We start from the raw sequence: 27,891 nt of genomic DNA on the forward strand, positions 1-27,891 counted from the left end.
TTGTCAGAATTCCAGGATAGCAAGGAGGGAGATGAGGAAGATACGCCTATTACAGGGAAAGACGTACAACAAGGTCCCTACCTTCGTGGCGCTTACATTTCTCATGGGTGAGTTAGGCATTGAACAGGTAAATTTAAAAATAGATAAATAAATAAGCCAGGCAGATATCATACAGACCTTGTAGCAGATGCCCTGAAGACAAATGGGATGATGTGTGTGTTGCAGGGTGAAGTTGGGGTGCAAAGCTGCCTGGCTTGGGTGGACCACACAGATTTTTGTGATTGTTGGCAGCTGAGCTAAGACCTAAAACCTGAGGAGCATTTGGCCAGGGAGGAAAGCATTCAAGGAAAAGGAACAGTCATCATGAAGGCAGAAACAGAGCGATTGGGAGGATTTGAGTCTGGGAGGAGGAGACCAGTTCGATGACTGCAGTGGCCCAGGCAGGGTGTGCTGGGATCATGATGAGAGCAGTGATGATGGGTGAATCAAAGACAAGACATCTCTGACTCAGCAGAGGCAGAAAAGTGGAAATCATAGCTGGTGTGAATGGAAGTGTGTTTATTCTCAAGTTGGGATGGTTGATGGGGGAACATGTGGGGAAACTTTGGGCTTATAACCTCTGTCTTCTCTGAGAAGGCCGAAACAAGCTGTTGCCCAGGAAAGAGGGGTCTCGGGCAGTGGTTGGGAGCTGGAAAAAAGTCGTAGGAGTGTGGGATCGTTGCTGTGTGGAATGAGAGGCCTGGGCGGGTTCAGCTGAAGTAGGACAGTCTTCACACCGGTCCTCACAGCTCTGTGACTTTCTTCCAGCAAGGCAGCCACCCCACCTCTCTGCAGAGGAATCAGGGAGAGAGGCTTTTCCAGGTAGTTGAGACAGAAGGACAGGCAAGATTCCTAAAGAACTGGCACAGTATGGCGAGTGCTGCTGGCGATAAAAGGACAAGAGGCCAACAGATGTGTAGATCCAAGGAGACCCAAGTAGAGAGCTTTGGACACGACAGGACCTCAGTGCAGACGGGGAGGAGTTGTCTAGAGAGCGACCATGGGGGAGAGGTGGAAGGATGGCCATGGTCGCAGACAGGAAGTTAGGGTTAATCCTTTTAGATCCCTGCATTACATTGCAGCTGCCATTTTGTCTTTTCTCCTCCTGTCTGAGTAATGAATCTGTGCTTTCATTACAAGGAAAACGGTTGGCAGGTTGGTTGGATTTCAGTGAATTCAGATTTGATAATGAAACATTTCCTTTTAATTGTTGTATATATCTTTCTCAGCTCTTTCTCTACTTAAAGCATATTTCTCTCTTGTTCTTCTCTTGTTCTTCTCTTGTTGGATGTGTTGGATGCAGTGGCTCTGTTAACAGGTGTCTGTTGTCACTCTTACAGCTAACACCACAGCCATAATTGATGGAGAGTTGAGTTGCATGCTCTTAGGACTAATTGCAGAGTCTAAACTAAAACATTTCCTGCAGCTGCCTTTAAATAACAATAATAACAATAGTAATAATATTTTGTATAGGGATAATACTTTACAATTTGCAAAGCGCTTTCACATACATCATATCATTTAATCTTCACAATAAATAAGGCTTTTTGAATGCTTAGATCTTTCCTAAAGTGAGAAATCATGGTGCATATCTTGATTTAATCATGCTGAGTTGCCAGAAGTTCTTGACATGATAAGCATTTATTGAGCACCTTCTGTGCCTAAAGCACTTTACTAAGGACAGCACGGGGTAAACTTCCCTTAAGGAGATACCAAGTAGCCGCGGCCCAATAAATGTGATCTTGCTTCCCGGCTCACTCCCCCTTCCTCATCACAGTCACTGTTTTGGTGGCTGCTTGCTAAACCATAAATTTATATAAATATTACCAGGAATTCATTGTATCAGAGTTTAAGTTTTTAAACCTAGGATTCTGATACTTATCTAAGCTCAGTAATACTTCAGAAAGTCATTCTATCGATTTCAGCTTGAACTTTCTTGAAAATTATGTATCTGTTACTTGAATCTCAAGGGTATTTCAGATCCAGCACATTTGAAAATGTCTAGCCATCGAGTTGGTTGTCTGATTAGGATGATTAGGCCATGACTCCAAGAGTACAACTTGACCCTCGGCCCCAGAAGGCTTATTCAGTGGGAAGGAAGACATAGTCATCTCTGGGTTCTTGAGCCAGACTCGGATGCACTGAGGAGACTGGGAGAGAAAGGGCTTCCCAGGAGGGAGCTTCCTGGGTGAGATGGGGAGGAGAGGGTAGCATTGGGGCCGAGCACAGGCCCAGGGCAGGATTTCTGAACCTTTAGCCAGGAGCCCCTAGAGGGTCCAGGCGTGTGTTCTGGGCCACCACAGCCCCTCACAGATTCTCCAGAAAGCATGAGACACCCCCAGCCCCTGCCTTCACGGGCCTCTGGGCAGAGTGGCACCTCACAGAGAGCACATCAGCATTCCTTTCCCCATGGAGGGCTGGGGCGGCCCCTGAGGCCTGATGTGGCCCATCAGGACCACCCAGGGGCTGCTTTGTTGCTGAAACACAGAGGTACCAGCTGTCTTCCTGCTTCTTGTTTGGCATCTTAGTTTTATTAACTCTAGTATTACACTAGCTCTGTATGTGGTCATGTGGTTTAGGAATGGGTGAGGACAGACCTAAATGGCCTAATGCTTATAAGCACACTGATTTCCTGGACACAGTTTTTTTTACAAAAGTTTTCCCATGGTGCCATCTTTTTAAAGAACAGCTTCTGTATATTACAAGGGAGGCTAATATCTGGATTATCAAATTATCTCTTGGTTCTTTTGATATGGAGCTCAGGCAGCCACAAGCCAAAGAACCCTTCCTTTGTGTTGGGCAGATATGCCTGACACTTTATTTTGACACAGAATGTGCAGCCAGCATCTGAGCAGCTCGTAAATACTCCAGAGAGGACCCCGATTAGCATGTAGTGTGGAGCGGGAGTTTGAACGTGAAGTCTAGGTGGTGGTTCCCGCTGGGGCTGGCGACGCGCTCTAAATAATTGTGTTCTGATCATTTAGGTCTCTCTTTACAGGGCATCTTTTATGACCAAGACCGTCCAGTACCAGAATGAGCTGCATAAATTCCTAATCTGGGATACGGCTGGACAAGAACGAGTAAGTCACTCTTTAATTCGCTGTGTGTTTTTCTGAGGCCCAAATTAAAGCTCCAACAAAACCGCCGGTTCCTGTCATTTCACGTCGCTCACCTCGCTTCTCTGCGCTGGAGACACGTCTTTCCATTTGCGTGGGCCAGCCTTTTTCTTTTCAATTAGAACCACAGAGTCCACCGATGGAGAAAGTGATATGGGCACTGAGGACATTTTTATACTTTTTAGTGTCTTCAATTAAACGCTGAGTAACAGGTCTGATAAAACCCTGCTCAGAGTATTGTGTGTAATTTGGGCTCCATCCTCTAGCAAAGATATAAAGGAATTAATGGTAGAAAGGGAGAGTTAAGCACATCTCATTTATAGTCGCCTTTTAAAAGCTAAGGAGGGAACTTCACAGCATATAAAGTTTGAGATTTAAGTGAAATGCATGAGCTAACACGGTGCCGTGCGATAGGTGCTTAATAAACGCCTGATGATGAAGCTGTCCAGGGTGGTCGTCTGCCTCAGGAAGGGCCTGGACCAGAGCTGGGGCCGGGAGCGCGGCATCACCGTGCAGAATGGCATTTGGCAAAGCCCGCCCAAATCGGACGGGGTGGGAAGGCGGGGAGGGGACCAGACGCTGCTGCCACCTCATTTTCCCTCTGGGCCCGGAGTTTCATTTCCCTGTTGAGGTGTGTCTGGCAGCTACCCCATTATTCAGCTGCTGTTTACTTTTGTTTTCAAACAGTATTATCAAAACAAGAACATGTGATGGATACACAGTGCTACCTTAAGCTCTTATAGAAGAAGTAATCAGGAGACATAGTCTGTCCTCACAGTCTTATCTGAGACGTCATAGATACCGCAAATGGTATAAAACCTGACAAGAATCATCACAGACACGTGGAGGAAAACCCAACAAACCATTACTGTTGTCCTAGAAGTAGACAGCATACATTTTGTACAGATTTAATGTCTAAAGTTTGCTCTGTTTGGTTTCTTCTGTTTTTTTAATGCTGGATATCACACCTTGTGTCCATTTCCTCACCTTAGATGCATCTGCTAAGTCTCCGGTCCCCGCTGCTCCTATGTTGTTTGGGCTGTGCGTCTCCAGTGGGGATAGGCTTTTGCTAACCGTCACTCTGCTGTCCTTCAGAAGGACTGCTTGCCACACAGTGTTCCTGAATATATCCATTGCCACAGCCCTGGCATCTAGCCTATTAGCCACGAACTCGTGGCTCTTCGTACAAGTAATATATGTGCCCTTTCACTGAATCCCAAGTTTCAGTTACCCCCTCCCATATATTTGATGACACAGCGAAACCCTCATTATAAAGCACATGCTATGATATAGATTCCATTATGCTTTGAATCAGAGCCCGTCCTGGTAGACATGGTGATATGTAACATCTTTCCAGAACATAAAAAAAGAACAACACAAGGGTTTATGCCTCTCTCTTACTGCTACCATAAAAGCAGGATTCTGTGAAGTTTTGTAATTAGCTGGTCTGCATGCCTCTCGTTTCCCCATTTCTAATTGATTCTGCACCAAGAGTAGTTGCCCTGAGATGCAAATCTGCCTCACCCCTACCTGGAGCTAGATCACTGAACCATCCAGGGGCTCGCGCAGGGAATGTAGATGAGCCCAGTGGGCCCGGAAGGCCCGCCCATCAGAGCCCCGCGCCGAGGAGACCCTCAGGAGAGGGGTGCCTGCAGTGAGCCCTCGCGCCAGCTGGTTGTTGCCGGATCACAGGGTTTAAGAAGAGCGAAGCATCTGACAGCTAATCACAGACTGTTTGAAATGCTGTGAGGATCCTCCAGGGCGCATGTGTGAGCTTGTCCTTCCCGCTTGTCCTGGGCACGGCCTTTAGGGCCCGGACCGTGCCAACCTCGGCCTGACTCTCCACCTTCACCTCCTTCCACCAGTTCATCCTCCAAGACCAAACTGCATAGGCTTCTGCAGTGCGCCAGGCCAGTCCACACCCTCATACCCATGGCTTGCCGTTCCCTCTGCTCAGAATACCCTCCCTCCCACCGTTAGCCTAGAGAGCGCCATGCTCAGCCTTCAGAGCTCGCGTCTCATGTCGCCCAGGGAGCTTTCCTCACCACCCCTGCAGTCCTCAGGTGGCCACGTGCCCGCTGTGCTCAGGCGTGAACGCGGAGGCTCTCCTTGACCCCCTCCCCGTCAGCCTGCCACGTCGGCGAGACCGCATGTCCCGACAGCTCCGGCTTCTCAATGCACCTCAGAGCCGCTCGGTTCTCCCTGTCTCCACTGCCAGCTCTCTGCTCTCCACCACCTTTAACTCTCACCTGAGAATTCCTTTCACCTTTGAACTGGTCTTCCTGCCTACCCCCTTCCCAGCCCCACTTAGTACCTTATCCTCCCACTTACTGCCCTTCAGTGACTGCCCACTGCCCCTCTCCTGGGAGCCACGCCCTGCCCACTGGCCTGCACAGCCCTGCATGGCCTGTTCCACCTGTTCTCCAGGGCCCTCCCGGTCCGTCCACGCTCTCACCCGCTGAGCTCCAGCCCACTGCCTCCGCTCAGTTCCTCAGACTCTCCAGAACCAGGCCTTCACACACGCTGTTTCTCGTACTGGAACTCTCTCTTCCCTCTACTCGGAGCCTGGCCAGCTGGCTCCTTACCAGCCTTTTCGTCTCAAGTTCAGTGTCACACCGTCACAGTTTTCCCTAACCCCTCTGCACCTAAGCATGACCCCAGCTCATTCTCCGTCACTGTCCTTTATTCATTTCCCTCAGGACCCTCATTCCAAGTTGTAATTAGATATCTGTCTACACACTCTTCCTGACAGGCTGTCCCCACAGACTGTAAACTGTGAGAGCCGGGACCACGGGGTCGTATTCCCAGGGCCCAGCACAGAGCCTGACCTGGGGTTGACGCTCAGATATTGGGAGGACCAGTTAGCAGCTGAACTCTTTAGTGTATCTCTTCGGATCCTGAACAGTCTTTGCGATTGCCCACATCCGTGGGATTGTCCCCCGGTTCCTTACTTGTTTATCTTCTGTTAGACTGTGAGCTCCTTGGGGGCAGGGACCGTCCTCATGTCTGTGCGCTCAGCCCCTGGCACACAGTATTGATGCCAGTGGATTTAGATCAGTTGATTGTCAGCCCTGCTTTGGCACAGGTAAGGAGGAACAGATCCTCTGCCTAGTTTCACCATGTGAGTATTGCATGCCTCAAATTATACACTTCCGATATTTGCATATTTATTATTCAGCTCTCTGTAGTAATGACATTTATTATGGAACCAAAAGTCATCGTAAAATGGCACCCCTTTATGATGAACTGACCATTCAAACATCCTCCCCACTTAACCCTCGCGTTTTCACAGATGGGTCATCTTTCTGATGGTCCAGTGACAGTTGGTTGCAAAGTAATTTCATTAAGTCAATGAAAGTGATTTTGGAGCACTTCGCAGATGTCATGCAAAGCCATGGACGGTGAGGGGTTTGTTACATTAAGTGAGGAGAGCACTGCTGATCAGAATGATGACATAAGTGCTTCAGAAGGTAATGATTTGTGTATCAGAAGGTTGAGAGGCCTGGGGAAAACTGTTGGAGTCCTCAAATATCTTGTAAAAATTCCTTTTTTATGATAGGACTAGGAAGGGCAAACATGAAATGAAAGATAGATATCATATTGTGCCAGCATATGGTTTTATCAAAAGAATCACAGTCAAGTTACGATCAACTCTGACTCAGTGTTCATTCAGGAAACTAGCTCCTGGTTGCAATAATAAACCTAAGTTTTTTCTAATATCAGATAAAATGAAACTCGTTTTCATAATTTTTTTTCTCAAGATAGAGCCTTTGTCAAACCTTTTCATTCCTATTTGCTATCCTAAATGAATTCGTTTTAAGTGATCTTTTCCCACCAATCACCCTTCACTAACAGGGACTCCTGCAGAAGCATGGAGACAGACCCAGCCCCTGCTCAGACATGCACCTCAAGTCCATATCAGAAATGCACCGTAACTGTAGCAGCAGCATTTCAATTACTTGCCATCTGTCTGTGATCATGTAAAAGAAAGCTTCTAACCAAAGTCTAATAGACACTGCATCCAGTCCTTGAAGGTTTATGTCCCTGAATCTTACTGTGGTTTCTCCTAATGGCTGTTTCTAGAGGGCAGAGCACCAGGAAGACAGGGACTCATCCACTGTCACAGGAGCCACATAAGAGTTGTTCTCGTGTCTGAAATCAGGAAAACGTGTAGTGGCGTAATACCTAGAGCCAGGGTCCACACTGTGGCCCACAGGCCAAATGCAGCTCGCTTCCCGCTTTATCAGAGCACAGCCGTGCTTATTTGTTTACGTATTGTCTATGGCTACTTCCACGCTTCCGTAATGGAGCTGAGGAGTTGCGACAGAGATCATATGACCCACAAGGCCCAAATGTTTACTGCCTAGCCCCTTCCAGAAAAAGTTTGCCAACCCCTGATCTAGAGCCAGATTGGGAGCAGAGCTGTGCGGACGTCCCTTTAGTCTCTTTTTAAGCTGCCGCCTTCTTTCTTTACACCAAAAGGACATGGAAAGAGTTTCAGTGTCAGTGATGGTAGAGTGGCTTGTAACAGACTAACCCTCCCACAGAGAACTATTATGTATAAACTCTGGACAGAACATTAAACAACTCTCTGAAGGTACTGCCAAGCAACCAGATGCAGTCTGGGGACTGAAAAGGGAACGACATTGAGTGAGACTCACATTTTCATGGCTTTTCCCCAGAGGGCGCTCCCCAGACCATGCAGCACAGGGTAGCTAGGACTCCCGCAGAAAGGCTGTCTTTTTAGCTTGCAGTATTTGAGGACAGAGTTTAAGGTTGCTAGAGCAGCTGGGAAAGAAGGAGGCAAATCCCAGAAAAGATGGATCCAACAAGGAGGGAAGCCCCCAAAATCTGCTTGTAAATTCCCTTCAAGGCTTTGCTTAACCCCCAGATTGTGACTGCACAGGGGCGACACTAAGAGACCCAACAGAAGCCAACAGCTGGAGGAGTGACAAGACAGAGCAGAGATTCAGCTGCTGCTCATCACAGGAAAGTCCAGTCCTGCCCTGTTCGAGGGGATTGATAAACACGTTGGGCTTCCCTTGAAACTTCTGAAGGGCCATGTCTTAAGAGTAGAGACCCAAGTAGACCCACCCTAACCATGTGTAAAACCAATCTCAGGGTGATCAGCCAGTGTTTTAACACTCTTCAGAGAAGATAATGGAAACCAGATGGTTTGGAAATGTTCAGAGATTTAAAGGAAAAGTAGTCTTTTTTTTTTTTTTTTTTTAGGAAAAGTAGTCATAATCTACTTAACTGCAGATGGGGAATCTTACACAGAATGGCAACTAATAATCAGACGGAAATGCTAAAACTGAAAACTGTAGTATTTAAGATGAAAAGTCCACTGGGTAAGTGACAAAACAAAAGAACAAAGAGTGGAAGAATAGGAACATAGTCTTAGTACCATAGGGACAAATTCAAACAATCTAACATATGTGTAACTTGAGACCCAGAAGTTGTAAAAAGAGGGGAAGGAGACAGAAAGAAAAGATATTTTGAGAAATAATGGCTGAAAATTTCCCAAATTTTGTGGAATATATCAACTCACAAATCCAAAAGTTTAGCAGACTCATAGGTACAAAGAAAACCACATCTAGTTCCATCATAATCAAACTGCTGAAAACCAAAGTTAAAGAGACAAATCTTGAAAGCAGCCAGAGATAATAGTATAGACACATTATGTGCGGGACACAACAGTATGAATGAGGGCCAGCTTCCCACGGAGTCAGTGGAGGCCAGGAGACAGTGGAGCAGTGTATCTTTAAAGTGCCAAAATTATCTTTAAAATATGAAGTCAAAGTCATGACACTGTTAGAAGAAGAAAAACAGAGAGGATTTAGCAGCAGCGGTCCCAGAACGGTTCTCGGGGTAGAGGAAATGACACTAGATGGTAACTCAGATCCATAGGAAGAAATAATAACCACTACAAACAGTAAATATAAAAATCTGTCTTTTTTCTTATTTAAGAGACGACTGGCTATTTAATGCAAAAATTATAATATTGGATTGTGTGGGTCATCACATAGCTTTAAAATATTTGACAGTAGCACAAAGGACAGTGGGATAAAACAAATCTTGCAAGGTTCTGATCTTTTACATGAGGTGGTGCTTTTTTTTTTTTTTTTTGCGGTACGCGGGCCTCTCACCACTGTGGCCTCTCCCGTTGCGGAGCACAGGCTCCGGACGCGCAGGCTCAGCGGCCATGGCTCACGAGCCCAGCCGCTCTGCGGCATGTGGCATCTTCCCGGACCGGGGCACGAACCTGCGTCCCCTGCGTCGGCAGGCGGACTCTCAACCACTGCGCCACCAGGGAAGCCCGAGGTGGTGCATTTTAAACTCTACGTCAACTGTGAGGAATGTATATTGTAGTTACAAGAGCAGCCACTTAAAAAGTAATACAGGAAGGTATAACTGAAAAGTCAATGGACAAATTAATAAGTTAAAATTGAATACTAAAAAATAGTTAATGCAAAAGAAGGGAAGAAAGGAAGAACAGGGTTTTCTTTTTTTTAATGGAACAAATATAAAGCAAACAGCAAATGGTAGACCTAATATTAGTAAAAACCAAATATATCGGTAAGTACATTAAATGTAAAGGAACTAAACATTCCACTTAAAAGGCAGAGGTTGTCAGATTGGATCAAAAGTCAGGATCTAACAATGTGCTGGTTATAAAAGGATTCCCTTAAATGTAAACCCAGAGATTGCTTGAAAATAAGAGAATGGAAGAGGGTATTCTATGCGGATCTTAAGCAAGAGAAAACCATTGTGGTTATATCAATATCAATAAAATAGACTTGGATATTCAAGGATAAAGAAGGGGCGTGAAAAGAAGAGCATTAGGGAACTTTCCATGTTGATACAAACGTTTTATATCTCAGTGGGATGGTGTTTACGTGGTTGTACACATACACATTTGTTGTTTTACCAAAACTTAAGACCTTTTAGCAAACTTAAGATCTTTGCACTTCTCTAAATGAATTTTACCTTACAAATTTAAATGCAAAAAACAAACAAAGAAAACAAAGCCACAAAACCAACCATCTTGTAAAGCATGTTGCCAGAATAACGCATCAAAAATGAAAGCTAATATCATTGCCTTTGCTCCTGTGACTCTCACCGCATGAAAGACAGTCCAGAATCTTTTCTACCTAATAATCTGGTTTCCTTAAAGTTGCTTACAGGTTTTATTATTAGTGGTTCTTTTTCTTCTCTAAAACTTAACATATTATATTGGAAGTTATCCGGCTTTGACCCCAGCAGCAGGGATCTTTCGCACTGAGACTAGTAAAACTTCACATGGATGGTCATCTGGGTTTGGCATTTAGTTTGACCTCCTCCTGCACCTAAACAGTTCTTATTCCCTTATTCCCCACTTCTTTCTGCCTTACTACAGTGTGCCAGGCACCTGGCCCAGAGATAAAATGGGGTACTAAACAGACATGCTCTCTTCCTCATGGAGTCTACAGTCATAATTTTACTTTCATTTATAAAACTCAAATTAGCATGAAAGTTTAAAAGCCAAAGTTTAAGTCATTGGTTAAGAAGTTGTGGAGTCTGTAATTCTGTATATGGAATGTATTCAGATGCTCGCTTCTGATGACAGTTCCTACCTGTGTTTTGCGGGGAAGCCACAGAACAGAGACCCAGAGGGGAGTCCAGTGGTATCTCTCACATCATATGTAGGGATCAGGTTTCAAAGTCAGGGTGTAAGACAAAGGTCAAGCGTAGATAAGAGTCTTGTCTTTCAACACTGGCATCACATTCACTGAGCAAGGTTCTCACACAGATGCCCAGGAACCAGGGTTGACTGGAGAGAGAGCTTCCCATTTTCCATCTCACACTCTATCACGAGAAATGGCCCACTAGATCAGCCTCGCTGCTCGAATTGTTGTTGTTCTCCCTTTCCTTCTCTTCCCTCCCTGTTGCATTGGGGCAGGGAGGTGATTGGTGGGAAGGAGCCCTGCACACAGAGTTAAATTCATGTAAATGAAATGAGATATGTACCTGCATTTGGGAACTGCCACGTGTGTGGAAGTTACCAAAAACGCGAGTTACAGGCTCATGCAAGTGGCGAATGTAAATGTGCGCTCATCTCCGTGGCACAGTCAGCGTTTAGATTACAGCGTTGCCTTTGCAACACCCAGTGCAGCCACTTCCGGAGAGCTATTTACAGCATTGTTTTTATCTCTTTGATAGTTTGGGAAGCCAACGTTTAAAGGACTATTGAACAAATGAATTTGGGAATTATAACATTGAGTTCAATTAAAAAGCCTTTTTAGCTGAAACAATTGTTTATAGCACCATATTTAATTCCTATAAAAATGTATTCTAAACTACCTTCTGAGAGGCATTTCAGTATTACATTAAAAGGTTTTGCCTTTGGTAATTACTGGTTCATTTGCTTTAAAACATCATGTCATCTTCTTTGGATTAAGAGAAGGATTACCTTTTGTGCAGGGATAATGGGGTTAAAAGTCTAGTAAAAAACATATTTAACCAGTTTTCCCAATTTTGTTTTTTATTTTTCCCTCTTCTCTGCAGTTTCGTGCCTTAGCGCCAATGTACTATCGCGGCTCGGCTGCAGCTATAATTGTTTATGATATCACAAAAGAAGTAAGACTTACATACCGTTTTCTTTAGACTATTTTGAAAACTCTGTTTTGGTTGCTTATATCTCCAGTTGCTTTCCTCCTCTGTGTTACAGGAGACATTTTCAACATTAAAGAATTGGGTAAAAGAGCTTCGACAGCACGGCCCACCCAATATTGTAGTTGCCATTGCAGGAAATAAGTGTGATCTTATCGACGTAAGGTAAGTTATTAGAACAGGAGATTACAGTGCTGATTATGTGTTCCTTTTCTTACAGAGCAATAGCCAATGTAAGAATCTTGCTTTTATTTTATCTCTGACATTGAAAAATTCCTTTTTGTTGTTTGGTTGGAGTCCTGAAGTTTCAAACTAAAATTTAAGAGTTCAGACATTTGGAGCTAATTAGAGTATACATCGAGACAGGTGTGTAATATATTTAAACGTCATTTGCGTCATACTTGACATTATCTGAGATTAGTGTAGCCCTCAGCTCTCATAACATAGGATACCTGAATGGGGAAGGATATTTTAAGGAAAGCACGTTTATTGGAAATTTCTCTGGACCACTTCCACGATTCCCCAAGCAAGGGCTCTACTTTGAGGGGAAAAGAAACCCCGGTGATTCTCTGGCCATTCCATTGGATGCATTGCTAGTAGTCCCAAGTTCTATTCTGTTCTGTTCTGTTTTCTTTAACCGTAGAAGTGGTGTAATTGGGAGGACCACGGTGCCAGGGCTCATTCACCAGCCATTCCTGACATCCTTTATCATCGTAAATCTGGTTAATTACTGGGTAGGTGGGGATCACATTAAGCTCTTGATGGGCAGAATTTCTGATTTGCAATTCGTTGCCTTCCAGAGAGGTCATGGAGAGAGATGCTAAGGACTACGCCGACTCCATCCATGCAATTTTTGTAGAGACCAGCGCAAAAAACGCGATAAACATAAACGAACTCTTTATAGAAATTAGTGAGTATCTCTGTGCCTTATGGGTTTCCTCTGTGCAGAGCAACTTAAAACAGAATTATCTTGCCAAGTAGAATTTTCTCCTTACGTAGAGTGGTCTAGTCTCTGATACTGTTCTCAGTGGAATGAGATTTGAGAATTTAAGAGTGACGGTGGGTTTTCATATCATGCTGTAAGTGCTGGAGAGCTGCTGCCTGATGACTGTAGCCCTTCTAGAAAGAATGTTGCTACTGAATAAAGAATGTGCAGGGCCTAGAGGTCCTAGAAGCTGTCATCTCTCCCTCTTGCTCTCTTTAAATGTGTTTCAGTTAGTTGTCCAGAGTCATTGAAAATGAACAAAATAAATAAAGGGAAATGAAATGCGTGTGTAATTCCACTATAAGAAAGCCCTCAAAAATTAATACTAGGCACTCGCTAGTGAAACGTAAGACCACTTTTTCCCACCCCTCCTCTTTCCCTTCCCAGTAGTGTTAATAGGATGACACTAGATAGGAGAGAGGCTGCTGCATACCTTTGGGATCCTCTACAGATTGTATCTGTTTATTCATTTCATTCAAATTCATCAGTATATTCATTGAGAACTGTTCCAGGCTCGGGGGAGGCAGCAGCGAACAAGATGGGGTCTGCTGTCCTGGGGTGCACGTTCCACTGTGGGAGAGACAGTGAACACACAAATAAGTGAGGTCCTTTCAGATGATGAGCAGTGATAGGAAGAAAATAACATAGGATGAAGTGAAAGAGTTTTCTGCAAGTGGTCGGGGAAGGCTTCTCTGAGGAGGTGATACTGAAGCTGAGACCTGACAGAGCAGGTGTGCAGAGCCCTGGGGTTCATGTTAACTGAACAGGTCAGACTTCCCTTTGGAAGACAGGAGAAAGCCAGCAAAGCACAGTGAACTTACTCATTAAGATCCGTCCTTTGGGAGAGGTCTGCGAGAAGTGGAAGGGCCCTTGGCCAACATGTAGAGGAGGGGCCACCGGGGCCAGGCAGGGACGGCCCAACAGAGGAGCAGGCTGAGACCTGGCGGGCTGCAGAAAGCCCTGGTGACCCTGACAGCTTGCAAGGGCAGGCCCAGCTCCAGCAGGTGAACCGCACTGGGATTTAGGCCCTTGGCTGCTCAATTGTTGGGGTTATTTTCGGTGTTATTATTTTTTGATGTTTTTAGTTTGTTCCGAGAACCAGAGATCTGAATTTTATGTAACATGTCACACTCTTTAAATCTGGCCACTTATTCAAATATTTTCAGAACCCTGTGCAGGCCTGCCAGGCCCACCTGCTCCCCGGGACGGCTGGTAGAGGCTGGTGTGCAAGCTCTAGCCCAGCCCTTGCCTTCCAGCGTTGAAGCGTCACGATAGTTATCGTTTTCCTAGATTGTAAACAGCAGTTACCCAGATGCATTCTTGAAAGGCAGCGTGAAGCCAGGCGGGAATTTTTCACAGCTCAAGCTGAAATATCTAAGTGTGTGGTGTCATGAGTGCTAAAATTATCACTATTTCTTTATAAAGTGTTCTTTACTCCAGCAGTATTAAAAAACAGGAAGGTGGTGAACTATACCAATAATGAAAATTCCTGTATAAAAACTAGCCTGTACATACTCATTTTAACTGTGAAAAATAAAAAATATATGTTCAAAAAGATTAGGAAAATTTAAGGAGATGTAAATTGAGTTTATTATTTACTGGGCTGTTGTAAAATTGCATTAGCACAGTGCCTGGTTTGCTAGCTTTTTATTAAAATCTAATATACATGCTGAGAAGTGCTCATATCAGAAGTATAAAGCTCCAGGCATGTTCACGGACTGTGTAGACTCCTGTAATCGGCGCTCACTCCAAGACCCAGCAGCGTCCCAGCAGCCTTCCTCCCCCACTCCCCACCCAGGGAGGCACCATCCTGACCACTAACTCTTCTTGTTTTGCCTGTTTTTATATTTTATGCTTTTTAAAACATGCTGGGTTTACTCTCTTGTGTCTGGCGTCTTTAGCTCCACGTCACATTTGGTAGATTCGTGCGCGATTCACCCTCATCGACATGGAGTGTGTGTGCTAGGGTGGGCGCGGCGAGGAATACCCACAGTGTGGATAGGCGTTTGGGTAGTTATGTCCAGTTTCGAGCTATGACAAGTAGAACCTCTGTGAACATTCTGCTTCACGTCCAACATGTACACGACAGGTACACATGTTCCTTGGGTCTGTTTATACCCAGGAGAAGGACGGCTGAGCCTTCAGGTATGCGTGCGTTGAGCACAAGTTTACTGCCAAACGGTCTTCAGGGTGGGTATATTGGCACGGACACCAGTGGGGTCTGCGAACCCCAGTCACTCCGACGCGGAGGGGCAGGGTAGTGACCTGCGCCTATGGCAGTGAATGAAGTCGAGCACCTTTCCGATGTCTGTTTACATTTTTATGATATCTAGATATCCTCTTTTGTGTAGTTTTGCCTATTTTCCTGTTGGGTTTATCTGCCTTTATCTTAGTGTTTATAGTTTATTTTGACTATGAGTCCGTTGTTGATTATGTCTATTAGAGAGATGCACTGTGTGCCTTGGCTTTCATTTTTTTAAATTAATTAATTAATTTGTTTGTTTATTTATTCATTTATTTATGGCTGTGTTGGGTCTTTATTGCTGCGCACAGGCTTTCTCTAGTTGCAGCGAACGGGGGCTACTATTCGTTGCGGTGTGCGGGCTTCTCATTGCAGTGGCTTCTCTTGTTGCGGAGCACGGGCTCTAGGCACGCGGGCTCAGTAGTTGTGGCTCGTGGGCTCTAGAGCGCAGGCTCAGTAGTTGTGGCACATGGGCTTTGTTGCTCCGCGGCATGTGGGATCTTCCCAGACCAGGGCTCAAACCCGTGTCCCCTGCATTGGCAGGCGGATTCTTAACCACTGCGCCACCAGGAAAGTCCATTGACTTTCATTTTTGAATCAACTCCTTTAGTAAATTGGAGCTTTTAATCTTAATGTCATCCAATTTATCCTTATTTTCCCTTATGGTTAGCATTTTGGGGCTCCTGTTTAAGAAATCCTTGCCTATTCTCAGGTCACGAAGGTGTTCTCTGCATTCTTCTAAAAATATTTCAGAGATGGCTCTGTAATACCAGCTGTGTTTTCAGTATCCATTTATTGAGAAATAAGGAATGACAAGAAGAGTCAGTGAAGCTTTTAAATAAATTTGCATTGTATTCACAGCAGTGCATATAGGCGTTTGAAAGTGCTTGTAGGACATACTGGAGGATGCTTCCTAGCCATGCGGGCACCATGCTGTGTTCTGCCCTCTCCCTCGCCAACCCCTGATTTGCAGGCTGCTGGATGTGCCAGAGGCTTCAGGTTGAGCACCCGAGGACCTGAGAGTCGGCAGATTCCCGCTCAGCCTCATTAATGCCAAAGATGCAGGTGTCAGTTCGTTCCATGTTTTCAAAATACCTCAGTGCCAGGTGCTATGCTAAATAGATACTGGAAACATAAAGCTGGAGATCTCTTCCCTTGAAGAGCTTTGGGCCTCGTTAGAGGGAGATAATGGAGATGGTTGCGTAAACAAATGTCTAGTAACGTGCTTCTGGCTCCTGACGATTTTAGCATCTGAGATGTTGGACAGAGTTAGGAAGTGGGAGGGTTTCAGGAACGCCTTTGTACAGGAAGCAGCCCTTGAGTTGTCAGGGAGGCAGGTGGATGGGTGATTTAAGGCTTCTCTCGAAATTGACGTTATGATTCACAGAGCAGTAAGGTGAAAGCTGTTCATTCTCATGCATTGCTGGCAGGAGGACACAGTGGCGCAGCCTCTTCAGAGCAATTTGGCAGCATCTGTCAGAGTTGAAATTGCACGTCCTTCTTGCATTTGTGCTAGACAGACACGGCGAATACAGTGTCGGTGTCAGATAAATACCCAGGAGTAGAATCGCATGACCCGGCTCTTCCACGCCTGTTCATTTATCCCACGCATGCACTCATGGGTTTACAAACACAGTCTTTGCATTGTTTTTAAAAACATCAAAATATTGGAAAGAGACTTAAAGATCTATCAATAGGGGATAAAGAACGGTACATCCATACAATGCGGTATCACAGAGCTATTTAAAAGAACGCGCTGGTGGAGCAATCCCCAGGTTATATTACGTGAAACAGTATTTGCTCCTGCCCTGGTTTTAAGAGCGTGTGTGTACTGTGCATGTCTGCACACACCTGTCTCTGGAAGGTGGCCTCTGCCACGAGACAGAGGGACAGGCACATTCTGATGCAATTTTTTTAACATGTAATATTTTAGTTAAAAAAAATTTGTACTAAATGCCATGTGATACGCTTCTTTGGACCCTGGAACAGAAACAGGACATTAGTGGGAAAACTGATGGCATCTGACCAAAGTCTGGGGTTGTGATGTTCCAGTGTCGAGTTCTTCATTTTGCCAGATCCCATGGTAATACTATAAGATACCAAAATCAGGGGAAGCTGGGTGAGGGGGATACAGCAGTGCTGTGTTATCTTTGCAGCTTTTCTGTAAATCTGAAAGTCTTCCAAACTTAGAAGTTTTTTCAACTTTTTAAATTTTAATGAAACCTGTCAAATTGCATCTGCAAAATGGTTGTGTCTGAGAATGAACAGGTTGAGAATGTGAAAGCTCATTCCCTTCCCTCCTGTCCTCTTGGTTCAGGTCGAAGAATTCCATCCACTGACTCCAACCCGCCTTCCGGTGGAAAGGGCTTCAAACTCCGAAGACAGCCTTCGGAGCCGAAACGGAGCTGCTGCTGACTGAGCCTCGGCCTCCAGGCTCAACGGTGAAGTAGGTGGTCCTGAAAGTTAGCGGGAGGGCTGGAGCCCTGTCGCCAGGGGTCGCCTCGCCGGTCTTGTATCTTCGGGCAACAAGGATTCACAGGAATTGACCGGTTCTGTTTCCTCTCTGGAGACTGCAGCAATAATATTTCAGTCTGTGGACTTCTCTTCTGTAAAGAATCTCTGGTGTACAAAGGGACTACATCATAGGCTTTTGACCTCGCTGAGAAGGAGTGTATAATTGTATAGATGGTAGGATTAAATTGTTGAGTAGTTTTGTAATCAAGAGTTTATGTAACATTTGTAAAGGGAAAATTAGCACTTTTGTGGTTCTTAAGGGAAGAAAAAGACCTTGTGGAGATGATCATTTCCTTGGTTTCCCATTGGTACCCATGATACCATTTCCTTGGTGGCATTTAGAATGTGGTCGGTTGTCATGAATGGAGGGATGGCAGCTCTTATTATTTGAAGCTAAAATGGGTTATTTATAAGGGCTGACGGAGATGGTTTCACCCCTGCCGTCTCTAAAGCACTTTGCATTGGGTACATCAGCCCAGGACATGCACAGTAAACTCACAGCAGCAGGTGCATGCCTCACCCTGGGTTTGCATGTGTCACCAGCCACATTATTGGCACCTTTGTAAGGAAGCTGTCGCGATCAAGGTGGTGGTGGTAGAGAAGCTGCCTGGAATAAATTGAATTGCAGACGATCAAACTGACTAGCAGTGGTTTACAAAGAGAAGAAGAGAGAAAGTAAAGAAAGTGGTGTAAATGCTGTCAATTTTTTATTTAACCGAGATATTTTGGTGGGGGAGACAATGATCTGTTGCTTAGCATATGTAAAGTTGTAGTCTATATTTACGAGACCATTGCTTACAGATTATAAATTATGTAAATACATTAACAAATTCTGTGTTTCATTCAACACTCCATTTACTCTCGCACTGTGCCCGCCCATTTCGCAGCCTGTGCACAGGAGGCTCCTTGAAGCACGTTGACATGGTGCAAAAGCTTAGAGCGCGTGGCTTGTGATCCGTCAGGATTTCTCTTCCCGCCACCTTCCCGCCACCTTCCCGCCACCTTCTCTTCCCCCCTTCCCTCCCGCCACCCCTGCCCCTCCAGTCCCATCTGGAAATCATTGTGAAGAAGTATGCCACTTTGACAAGCCTGACTAGCCCTTCCTAGCTTCGGGGCAAAAGGTTAAGGTCCCGAGCTCCCCACATTTACCTACCTGGTCTTGGGGGTAAGTTTCTTTTAGCTGTTACAGCGACCTCGGGCCAGCTGTTTTGAGAGAGCTCTCCTTGTTAACAATTTAGCCTGTCTTTCCGTCTCCCTTGTTTTCCCCTGCCTCTGTTAGTGGTTAAAGCTCTTTTCCCTCAGGGAGCCTACTGGGGTTTTAATGTAATCTAAAAATAAAGCACTAAAGTGAAGTTGGTGAAAATTTGTTCCTGGTCTAATTTGGCACCCTTCCAACCTGAGTATTGTAAGAGAAGGAAATGTACAAGATTAAATAGGAAATGAAACAGTTTGAATTTCAAACTAAATTGTGCTTTCAGAGCTATCCTTAAACTGAACAGTTGAAACTTTTAAAACTAATGGTTATTTCTTTGTGCCCCCCACTTGATACGGTTAGATTGTAATGGGAAAATTATAACTCAGATTAAGTAAAAAACGATTCCCTTTCCCCTGGTGTATGTCTTAAGCATTTGGAATTGCTTATTCTCTTATCGAAATCATATAGAAGGAACGTTGGTAGTGAAAATTCTAATGTTTTGTTTAAAATACGTGTGGACTCTGTGCCCCTGCGGCATCTAGCTTCCTTCCCAGCGTGAAATTAGCAAGCTTTCAGAGAGAATGCCTGATTCCAAAGGCTGGGCTCTTCACACCTGAAGGTGGTTTGGCTTTGTTTCATATACTTCGAAATGGATCCGGCCATCAGGCCACCGCCCTGGTTTGTCCCTAACATTCCCACTGCTGGGCCTCTATCTCCATGACAACAACATAAAACAAAGGTTGCTGGATTCACGGAGAGGCGACGCGTGTGTGGCCCTTTCCCTCTTTTTTCACCAAAAGATCACACAAATCTGTGACCTTCACATGTTTTCAACCAAAGCTGTCAGTCAGCGTGGATGATTTCATGATGTCTGGGTGCACAGGGAAAGGCAAAGTGCCTCGGTGCCTCTCTTATTGGTAAGCCCTCCGAATGCCTCTCATCCTATTGTGACATTTACTGCACGGAGCCCAGAACGGGTCCCTCCTTCAGCCCTCCGCAGCCGCCTTCTCATCCTGATTTCTCGTTCTCCTTCCCATGTGTTCCTCATGCGTTTCAGGGCCTCTCTTGCTCTCATTTTCCTCGGTCTGTCTCAGAAATTGCCATGGCTGTTTCTCATGTGGTGTCTTTTTAATGCTTAACAGTAACAACTACACAGTGCTTTCTCAGAATTCGTAATTCATACTCGATGAGAACAGGGGAAAAATGTTTTCAGTTATCTTGTTTGCTTCTCAAATGCAGAGATGAATATTAAAGTCAGAAACAGTGTTTTATTTTGATCCCACTTTGGATTATTCACCTAAAGAGTGATCTAGTACACGTTTTATATATTCTTTATTCTTATTTCTTATTATGAGAAAATTCTAGATTGTATAAGAATTGAGACATAGCCCATCTATAAAACTCTTCTTTTGGTTCTCTTATGACGCAGGGCCATCTTTAAAAACTTTGGGGACTGAAAAGAGAAAAAGCATTAATTAGCTGCAAGTGTATATTGATTCTTCTCAGAGAAATGGAAATCAGCTCTTCGCAGGTGTCCAATCTTAGTAACCATTGGTCTTAAGAACTCTCCTTTCACACAAGTGTTTTTCTGATTCTGTGATAACTCATTAACTGTCATTTGGTGATTAAAAGAACATAAAGTATGGGTATGATTAAGTGTCCTTCATTTTAAACTCTCTTTAAGAAGTGATTAGGGAGAAGTGCCTATCACAGGCCCTTCTGGTTCCAAATGAAACCTCCATCACCTGCTTTTCAACCACAGGCCACGTTCTACACATAGCAAAGGAAAGGTTTGATTCCTTTAGAATAACACACTTCCTGGTCGCCTGTGTGTGATTTTGTTTGAGGTGCCTGCCTCCCGTTGTACACAGGCTTCCTGGATTCCTCCCCACGTCTGAAAGGATTGACCCTCCTCTGTTGGAGGCCCGACCTCCTCTAAGTGGGCTGGTGTCCTTCTTGAGGTTGTCGGGTTTTATTATTTCTAAATATATAAAAAGGGAAAGAAAACCACATTTAATTTCAGAACTTCTCTTTACGTTTTGTGTTTATTTCTTTTCTGTTCTCAAGAAGGAAAATAGGTCTAGGAGACCTTCTAAATTAAACTCTGGGAGATAGAATAATGAAAATATCTTCAGACGACTATTCCATGGCTTTCCTGGAGGCGTCAAACCAGCGTATCTGTACTGTTATGGCGTTGTGTTAAAATGGGCAGATTTAATTCAATCTACACTGCGCTAATTGGCATGTCAGCCTCAGAGCTTGAAAAGGCATTTGTTCACTGTTACATGCATCTTTTTACAGGCTGGGAGTAAGTTGCAAAAGAGGTTGTATAAATTCTTACAAGCATTTTTTCACTTGTTTTTTTCAGAACACGCTGAGAAAGTGATTCATGGCCCCTTAGTGTATAAGAAAATACACGCACAGTGTGTTATGTATATGACAGATGAGCCCCCTACACATTTGGATGTCTTTGCAAGAACCTGTATAAGTAATGAGAAAATCCTTTCCTTCTGGGGAAAAGTTATTAGAATCCCCTTAACTCTGATCTGTACTAGGTACCTGCTGTAGAACATCTGGGGGAGAAATGACAGCCCACAGACTCAGGCTGGCTCTTCTCTCCCAACTCATTAGGCTGCAAGTGTTCCTCCTGTCTCTGTAATGAAAGTTCAACAACAGTGATAAGCTAGAGAGTGGAAACCTGTAAAAATTCTTCATTATTTAAATTTGTTTTAAAGGGGCTATAGCAGCATGACTTGTTTGACTACAAGAGATCGTCTACCTCTTAACAGTTAATATTTTTTAAAAGAAGAAGCTAAATGTACCTTCAAGGGTCAGGCTGTGACTATATATATACCTGCCCTCAGTTAGCTTGGTCCATCAAAAATTTTTAAATGATTCAAGGTAATGTTTAGGAGATGTGTTTTAACACCTGTGGTACTATGATTCAAACAAACAAGCAAACAGTCCAAGCAACAAATTTATCCAGGAGATAAACATGATACTGTATAGTTTTAGCAAAGGGAGGCGGAGGTGAATTTAGCCTTGGACTGAAAGAAGTGACCTCTGCCCATTTCTCTTGCTTGTCTTGACTTCCAGTAATAGAAATCCAGGCAATGTGGTTATCCGGTTTTCATGAAATATTAATAGAATGCTGGGGCATTTGTCCTGTTTTATGTGCAAATGAAAGTCTAAAAAAAATTAGGAGGGTATTACATTTTTCAGGAGCCCCCACTTTTTCAGTCTAAGAGAATGATAAGTGAGCAACCTGTTACTGATGAAGTTTCATTAGGCATAATGAAGAAAGAGAATAAATAGAACCGAGAATCTCCATCTTTCTCAGTGTGTCCTTCAGGATTCTCCTAGCATGTAAGGAAAATGATTTACTTCCCAAATCGAGAAGGACTTCCAGGGGCATAGATCAACTTTGATTTTTGGTCTGTACCATCAGAAATAACTAATATCTGTGTTCTTTCCTCTTAGAGTATAATCAGTTCCAGATAGGCTAGAACTGTTCGTAGCTTTCAAACAAAAGATTCAGAAGTTTAATAAAAAGAAAAATCTGAAATCTTCCATCTTTTCCTTTCATTATCTTGAACATTTTAGATAGATAGTAAGATTAGGATGTGTCATCAGTAGATACTAGAATTAAAACCATGGAGTCTTAAAAAATTAAACAGAAATTTTAAAAAAACTCATGGCCAGTTCATTTTCAGATCGGTGTGCATGGTCCTGGCGTCCGGTGCCTCATCAAAATGCTTCATAATTGAAACAAACAAACTTCTGGGTAGCTTTCCACGAACAGGAATTCAAGTGCCAGGAAGTCAGCCAGTTAATGGGAAATCCTCAGACAGGAATGATTTTTTGGACGAGCCTTCTCTAATTGGCAGTTTTAAACTGTAGACCTTAATCATCCCCTTTGCAATCCTGCAAAAGGAACAGAATGCTCCGGTTTCGATGCAGCTTCTCGATTCAGGAACTTTTTCGTGTTTCCAGAAGCAAATTGTTTAAAGCGGTGCTTCAGAGGAAATCATCTTTAAAACAGCATTTCACACACAGGGCTGACAATCTTTACTCAGAATTGCACTTATCCAAGAAACTCCCCGTCTTATGTCACGGAGAAAAGCCGAGCACCCCTTCTTCGCCTGGGCAAACCCAGCACCCAGTGAGCACCAGCTAGAGTGGGACAGGCCCGGGGGCGAGGTGGAGCACGCCCCCTCCCACTTCAGGAATCGTCAGCACCCAGCAGCGTGTGACATCAATTGGAGCTTAACCCTTAATTCATCGTTATTAATTTTTTCATGAAATTTATACTTGAATCATCAGTTTCACCCACTGGAAAATGTTGAAAGTGGGGCTTGAACTTGTGTACCTCCGCTGACTCTGCCTCTGCGGTTATTACCTAGTTTAGGAAACTTTCTTAATGGGGGTCATGCACGTGCTGTCCAAGCGACTGGTCGATTCAGCGTGGGGACAATTAGCAGCAGCTGGCTAGTCAGAGCGACTGACGGGTGGCTGTTCTTCAAACCATTTGTTGTACTGTGTAGACGGAGCTTTATTGCCCTGGAAAAGATTTTTTTTTTTTTTTTTTTTTACTCTCATCCAGCCTCTCAGTCTTTCCGTCATCTCCCTTTATGAGTCACTCACATGATTGTCGATCATGCCTCTGACCGTCTTAAGAACGGACGACTTGCCTTCTCTGCGATCGAAGCCGACTTCTTGGCCTTATTTCTCTTCTTCTCATTTTGCTGCGGGCTCTCCCTTAAAGACGCAGGGCGCCAGCCGCCTCCTCAGCGCATGTGACATGCCTTCCCATGCCGCCTTACCTGGTCGCAGCGGTAAAGTTTGCCCACCACATCCAACAGGGGAAGCAGTAGGCAACCTGTACTGTCAGATCACACAAAGGCTAATTTTAGGGGAAGAAGTCCAATATTTCCAGCGAGGAAAAGGGCAGTACTAGCTTACAGTGGCAACATGGCTGCGGAACAAAATGTTTCTTACCGCGGGCGATGAGGCAGTTTAAGTGTCAGCACCTCGCTTAGTTTGTAATAGAACATTTGTTAAAGTATGTAAAACCCCAAGTCTAAAGTCTTGGAGAGAAACGGCTGTGGAGATGAGCCTAGACATTTAAAAAAAAAAAAAAAAAAAAAAGCTAAGCCGTTGTACCAGCAATTCTTATTTCTCCTAAGAATGTCATGCCTTTTCAAGACCTGATGCAAGGAGTAAGATATTTGTGCCTTTCTATAATAGCGTCTATTATGAAAAAAATCAAGTTGCTTACAGTTTAGGCCGCCTTGTTGCACTACAAACAGCCCAAATTTGTAGCCGTGGCTTCTCTGCATGACGCATCGCTTGATTACCTGTGATGAAATATTGTAATGATGGTTTGCCAAGCTTATATGGATGTTTGAAGACTTTATTTTTGCAGTCTTAACCTTGGGCTGGACCTAAGTCTATATATAAACTGTATGATGTCTGTACTGTTTGTAGATGCTGACGAAAGAAAACTTGATCTTTTGATTTTTGTTGTAAGATTTTTCTTTTTACATTTAGGCTGGTAGTAGATAGTTGCAGTGGTGGTTGATTTGGCATACTTTTAAACTATATTGTTTTAGCTTGAATATTCTATACTAAACTTTTATAGAGTATAACATGCTAAGTCACTACAAAATTTGTTGTATTGTAAGGAGAGTGTAAACATTTTGTTAATAAAAATGCTATGTTTCCAGATATACGTATTTGCCTTTCAAGTGGTTTTTCTTTGTGATAATCTTTTTTTTTTTTTTTTTTTTTTTGCGGTACCCGGGCCTCTCACTGTTGTGGCCTCTCCCCTTGTGGAGCACAGGCTCCGGACGCGCGGGCTCAGTGGCCATGGCTCACGGGCCCAGCCACTCTGCGGCATGTGGGATTTTCCCGGACCGGGGCACGAATCCGTGTCCCCTGCATCGGCAGGTGGACTCTCAACCACTGCGCCACCAGGGAAGCCCTGTGATAGTCTTCATCACACGTTTGTCTTAACCAAATCTCCCGGAGTCATTTTAAAATGATTTTTGAAAACTGGAATGCCAGAACTTTGATAGCTGTAGTGTCTGGTGAGCAGCGCGGTATTTGTATCCATCAGTCCAGCTCCCAGCATCTCTCTCTTAGACAGCTCCTTCCTGTCCGTGTCCTTGCAGAGCTCAGATGGGGAACGATGATGGAGGCAGGCCTGCAAAGCCTCCAGCGAGCGTTTGGAGGGAATGCTGCTTCCCAACCTCGTGAGCAAAAAGTTTCACACCATCTTCTGTTATCTGCTGGATTTCGTCAGCGATGCCAGCATTTCCGTTGAGTGTGGACTTCAGCCCTGGACACCCTCAGTCCGTGCATTGCCCACAGAAGCACAGCTTCACACACTCGTTTTCTCTTTGATATCCCTCTACGAGAGGAGCACAGTTGTCTATATGCCATGGTTGTGTTGACAGGACAGATGTGTTCTAACGAGGGAACCAGAGAGAGCAGCAAAGCCAGGAGATGGACAGACTTGGGTTTGAGCTTCAGCTTAGCGCCTTTCTAGGCCGGGTGGCCTTAGACAGAGTTGTTAACCTCTCTGAGGTTCAGGGCCTTCATCTGTAAAATGGGAAGATAATAGAGCACCAACCACATGTGGCTGTTCAGGGGAGATACCTACATACCTGGCATTCAGCACAACATTGACAAAGAGTAAGTGCTCGCATATAATTTGTTTTTAAAGCATCTCCCTGATAATCTTTATCTGTTTCAGTTAAAGTAACTATTTGTCATTAGTTTGGTCTTTTGTTTGTTGCCATTTTTTTTTTTGAAACGTAACATACAGGAAGTTCCATAAATCTTGTATACACCTCAATACATTTTCACAAAGGAGACATACCCACGTAACTACCCCTCAGCTCAAACAGCAGGACATCATCACGTCCCGGAAGCTCCACCTTGCGCCTCTCTGGAGGAGATTAATTTTGAACTTTACCATACATAGCATTTGGAACCGTAGTGTATGTACTCCTGGGTCTGGCTTCTTTCATTCAACATGGGCTGCAGTATTCACATTCATTCTCACTGCTCTATCGTATTCGACTGTGTGAATAAACTACTGTTTATCCATCCTGCATTGATAAGCGTCGGGCTGTCTCCAGATTTTTGCCATTACGAATGTACCACAACAAACATTCTTACACGTGTCTTTGGTGCCCGTATACAGAGTTCTGCTGGACATATACCAGGGAGTGGAGTTACTGAGTCATGGAAGAGAGCTATATTTGTAGATTGGTTGATTCATTTTTGCTTCAGTAGGTGCAGCTTTCCTAACGTGGCATATCACTAGAACTCCCACCCACAGCGTATAAGAATTGCAGTTGCACAGCATCCTTGCCAGCACGTGATATATTCTTCTCCATTTTAGCTGTTCTTGCAGGGTGTAGTGGTATCATGCGGTGGAATTTGCATTTTCCTATTCAATGTGTTTTTTAGTCCATATCCCCCAGTGTTACAGTACATACACCCACAGCTAGAGCTGCGTGTGTGGGGAGATGAAGGAGGATGATGCGAGGTATGGCGGGGACCCCCAAACCCAGCGTCAACTCCCAGGTCCTTTATCTGGCTACTGGGGAAGATAGACCAGAAAAGGCCATAGATGAAGTTGAAAGGTGAACCAAAACGTGGGGGGGGGGGGGGGGGGGGGGCGGGGGAATTTTTGCCGCATATATGATGGAATGGATTACTATCTGAGTCTGCTAAGAGTGTCCAGAACCACCCTCAAAAAAGGAAATAAAAGGACCCATTACATGAAAAGACAACTCACAAGAAAGAAAAGACACCTAGCAAATGAACAGGTTAAAGAGGATAAACTACACTAATGCACATCCAAACCAGTGAGCTACTCTTTGGCCTGTTGGTGAGAGGGAAGCACACCAAGCCCTCTGTGGGGGGGACCCCTCCCTTGGTCCCCATCTAAAGGCATCACCGCCTGAAGATACTGTAGAAGGATTCACACAAAGAATAGTCTTTGCAGCCTTGCTTATAACTTCTGGAAAAGGAGCATAAAGGAAACAAAACTGTCACATACAAATTAACATGGAAAGGTGTGCCCGTTATATTGTTGAGTGAAAAAGAAGATCAGGGTGTGTGTAGAGTATGAGTCTATTTGTATAAAACAAATTATGCACGTACACACATTTATATGTGTGCATGCTTGCAAAATCTCCTCCCTGAGGAGAGAGGCTTGGTTACAGAGCTGTTAACTTTTTTCACTTTCTGCTTTATCTGTACTTCTATAGTTTTAAAACTTTTTTACTGCGTGTTAGGTGTGGATTTTTTCTTATTAAAAAAAAAATCATGGGGACTTCCCTGGTGGTGCAGTGGTGAAGATTCCATGCTCCCAATGCAGGGGGCCAAGGTTCGATCCCTGGTCCAGGAGCTAGATCCCACATGCATGCCACAACTAAGAGTTCGCATGCCACAACTAAGGAGCCCGCCTGCCGCAACTAAGGCCCGACACAACCAAATAAATAAATAAATAAATATTCTTTTTGAAAAGTCATGAACTCCTGCACCCTAATTCACTCTTCAGATTCTTCATGAAAACTGGCTCAATACATACACTGAAGTTGCATTGGTCTTATTTTTCCTTTTTAAAACACACACACAGGGACTTACCTGATGGCGCAGTGGTTAAGAATCCACCTGCCAATGCAGGGGACATGGGTTCAAGCCCTGGTCCGGGAAGATCCCACATGCCGTGAAGCTACTAAGCCCGTGTGCCACAACTACTGAGCCTGCGCTCTAGAGTCTGCGAGCCACAACTACGGAGCCCATGTGACGCAACTACTGAAGCCCGTGCGGCTGGAGCCCGTGCTCCACAACAAGAGAAGCCACGCAATGAGAAGCCCATGCACCGCAACAAAGAGTAGCCCCCACTCGCTGCAACTAGAGAAAGCCCGTGTGCAGCAACGAAGACCCAATGCAGTCAAAAATAAATTAATTAAAATAAATTGTAAAAAAATAAAATAAAACACACACACACACACTCCTTCAATTTGGTTAGTAAAAAGCTTAGAGCCGGATTGGGGCAAGTGTTTAGAAGTTTACAGTCCACAATTATTCTGATATCTTTTCAAGTTGCCCTAAATCCACCTAGAAG

At 44.3% G+C, this 27,891-nt stretch overlaps 1 protein-coding gene across 1 annotated transcript in view; it reads left to right on the forward strand.

Moving 5' to 3' along the window:
• Window positions 1-24,472, forward strand: part of RAB22A (RAB22A, member RAS oncogene family) — a 52,756-nt gene extending 28,284 nt beyond the window's left edge. Inside the window, exons 3-7 of the mRNA XM_033840417.2 lie at window positions 3,038-3,119; window positions 11,703-11,774; window positions 11,866-11,972; window positions 12,608-12,717; window positions 17,352-24,472. Coding sequence (XP_033696308.1) covers window positions 3,038-3,119; window positions 11,703-11,774; window positions 11,866-11,972; window positions 12,608-12,717; window positions 17,352-17,449 — 469 coding nt within the window. The 3' untranslated portion in view covers window positions 17,450-24,472. The remainder of the gene's footprint in view (window positions 1-3,037; window positions 3,120-11,702; window positions 11,775-11,865; window positions 11,973-12,607; window positions 12,718-17,351) is intronic.
• The last annotated feature ends 3,419 nt before the right edge of the window (window positions 24,473-27,891 follow it).

This window comes from Tursiops truncatus, chromosome 15 (assembly GCF_011762595.2).
Source record: "Tursiops truncatus isolate mTurTru1 chromosome 15, mTurTru1.mat.Y, whole genome shotgun sequence".
Lineage (NCBI taxonomy): Eukaryota > Metazoa > Chordata > Mammalia > Artiodactyla > Delphinidae > Tursiops > Tursiops truncatus.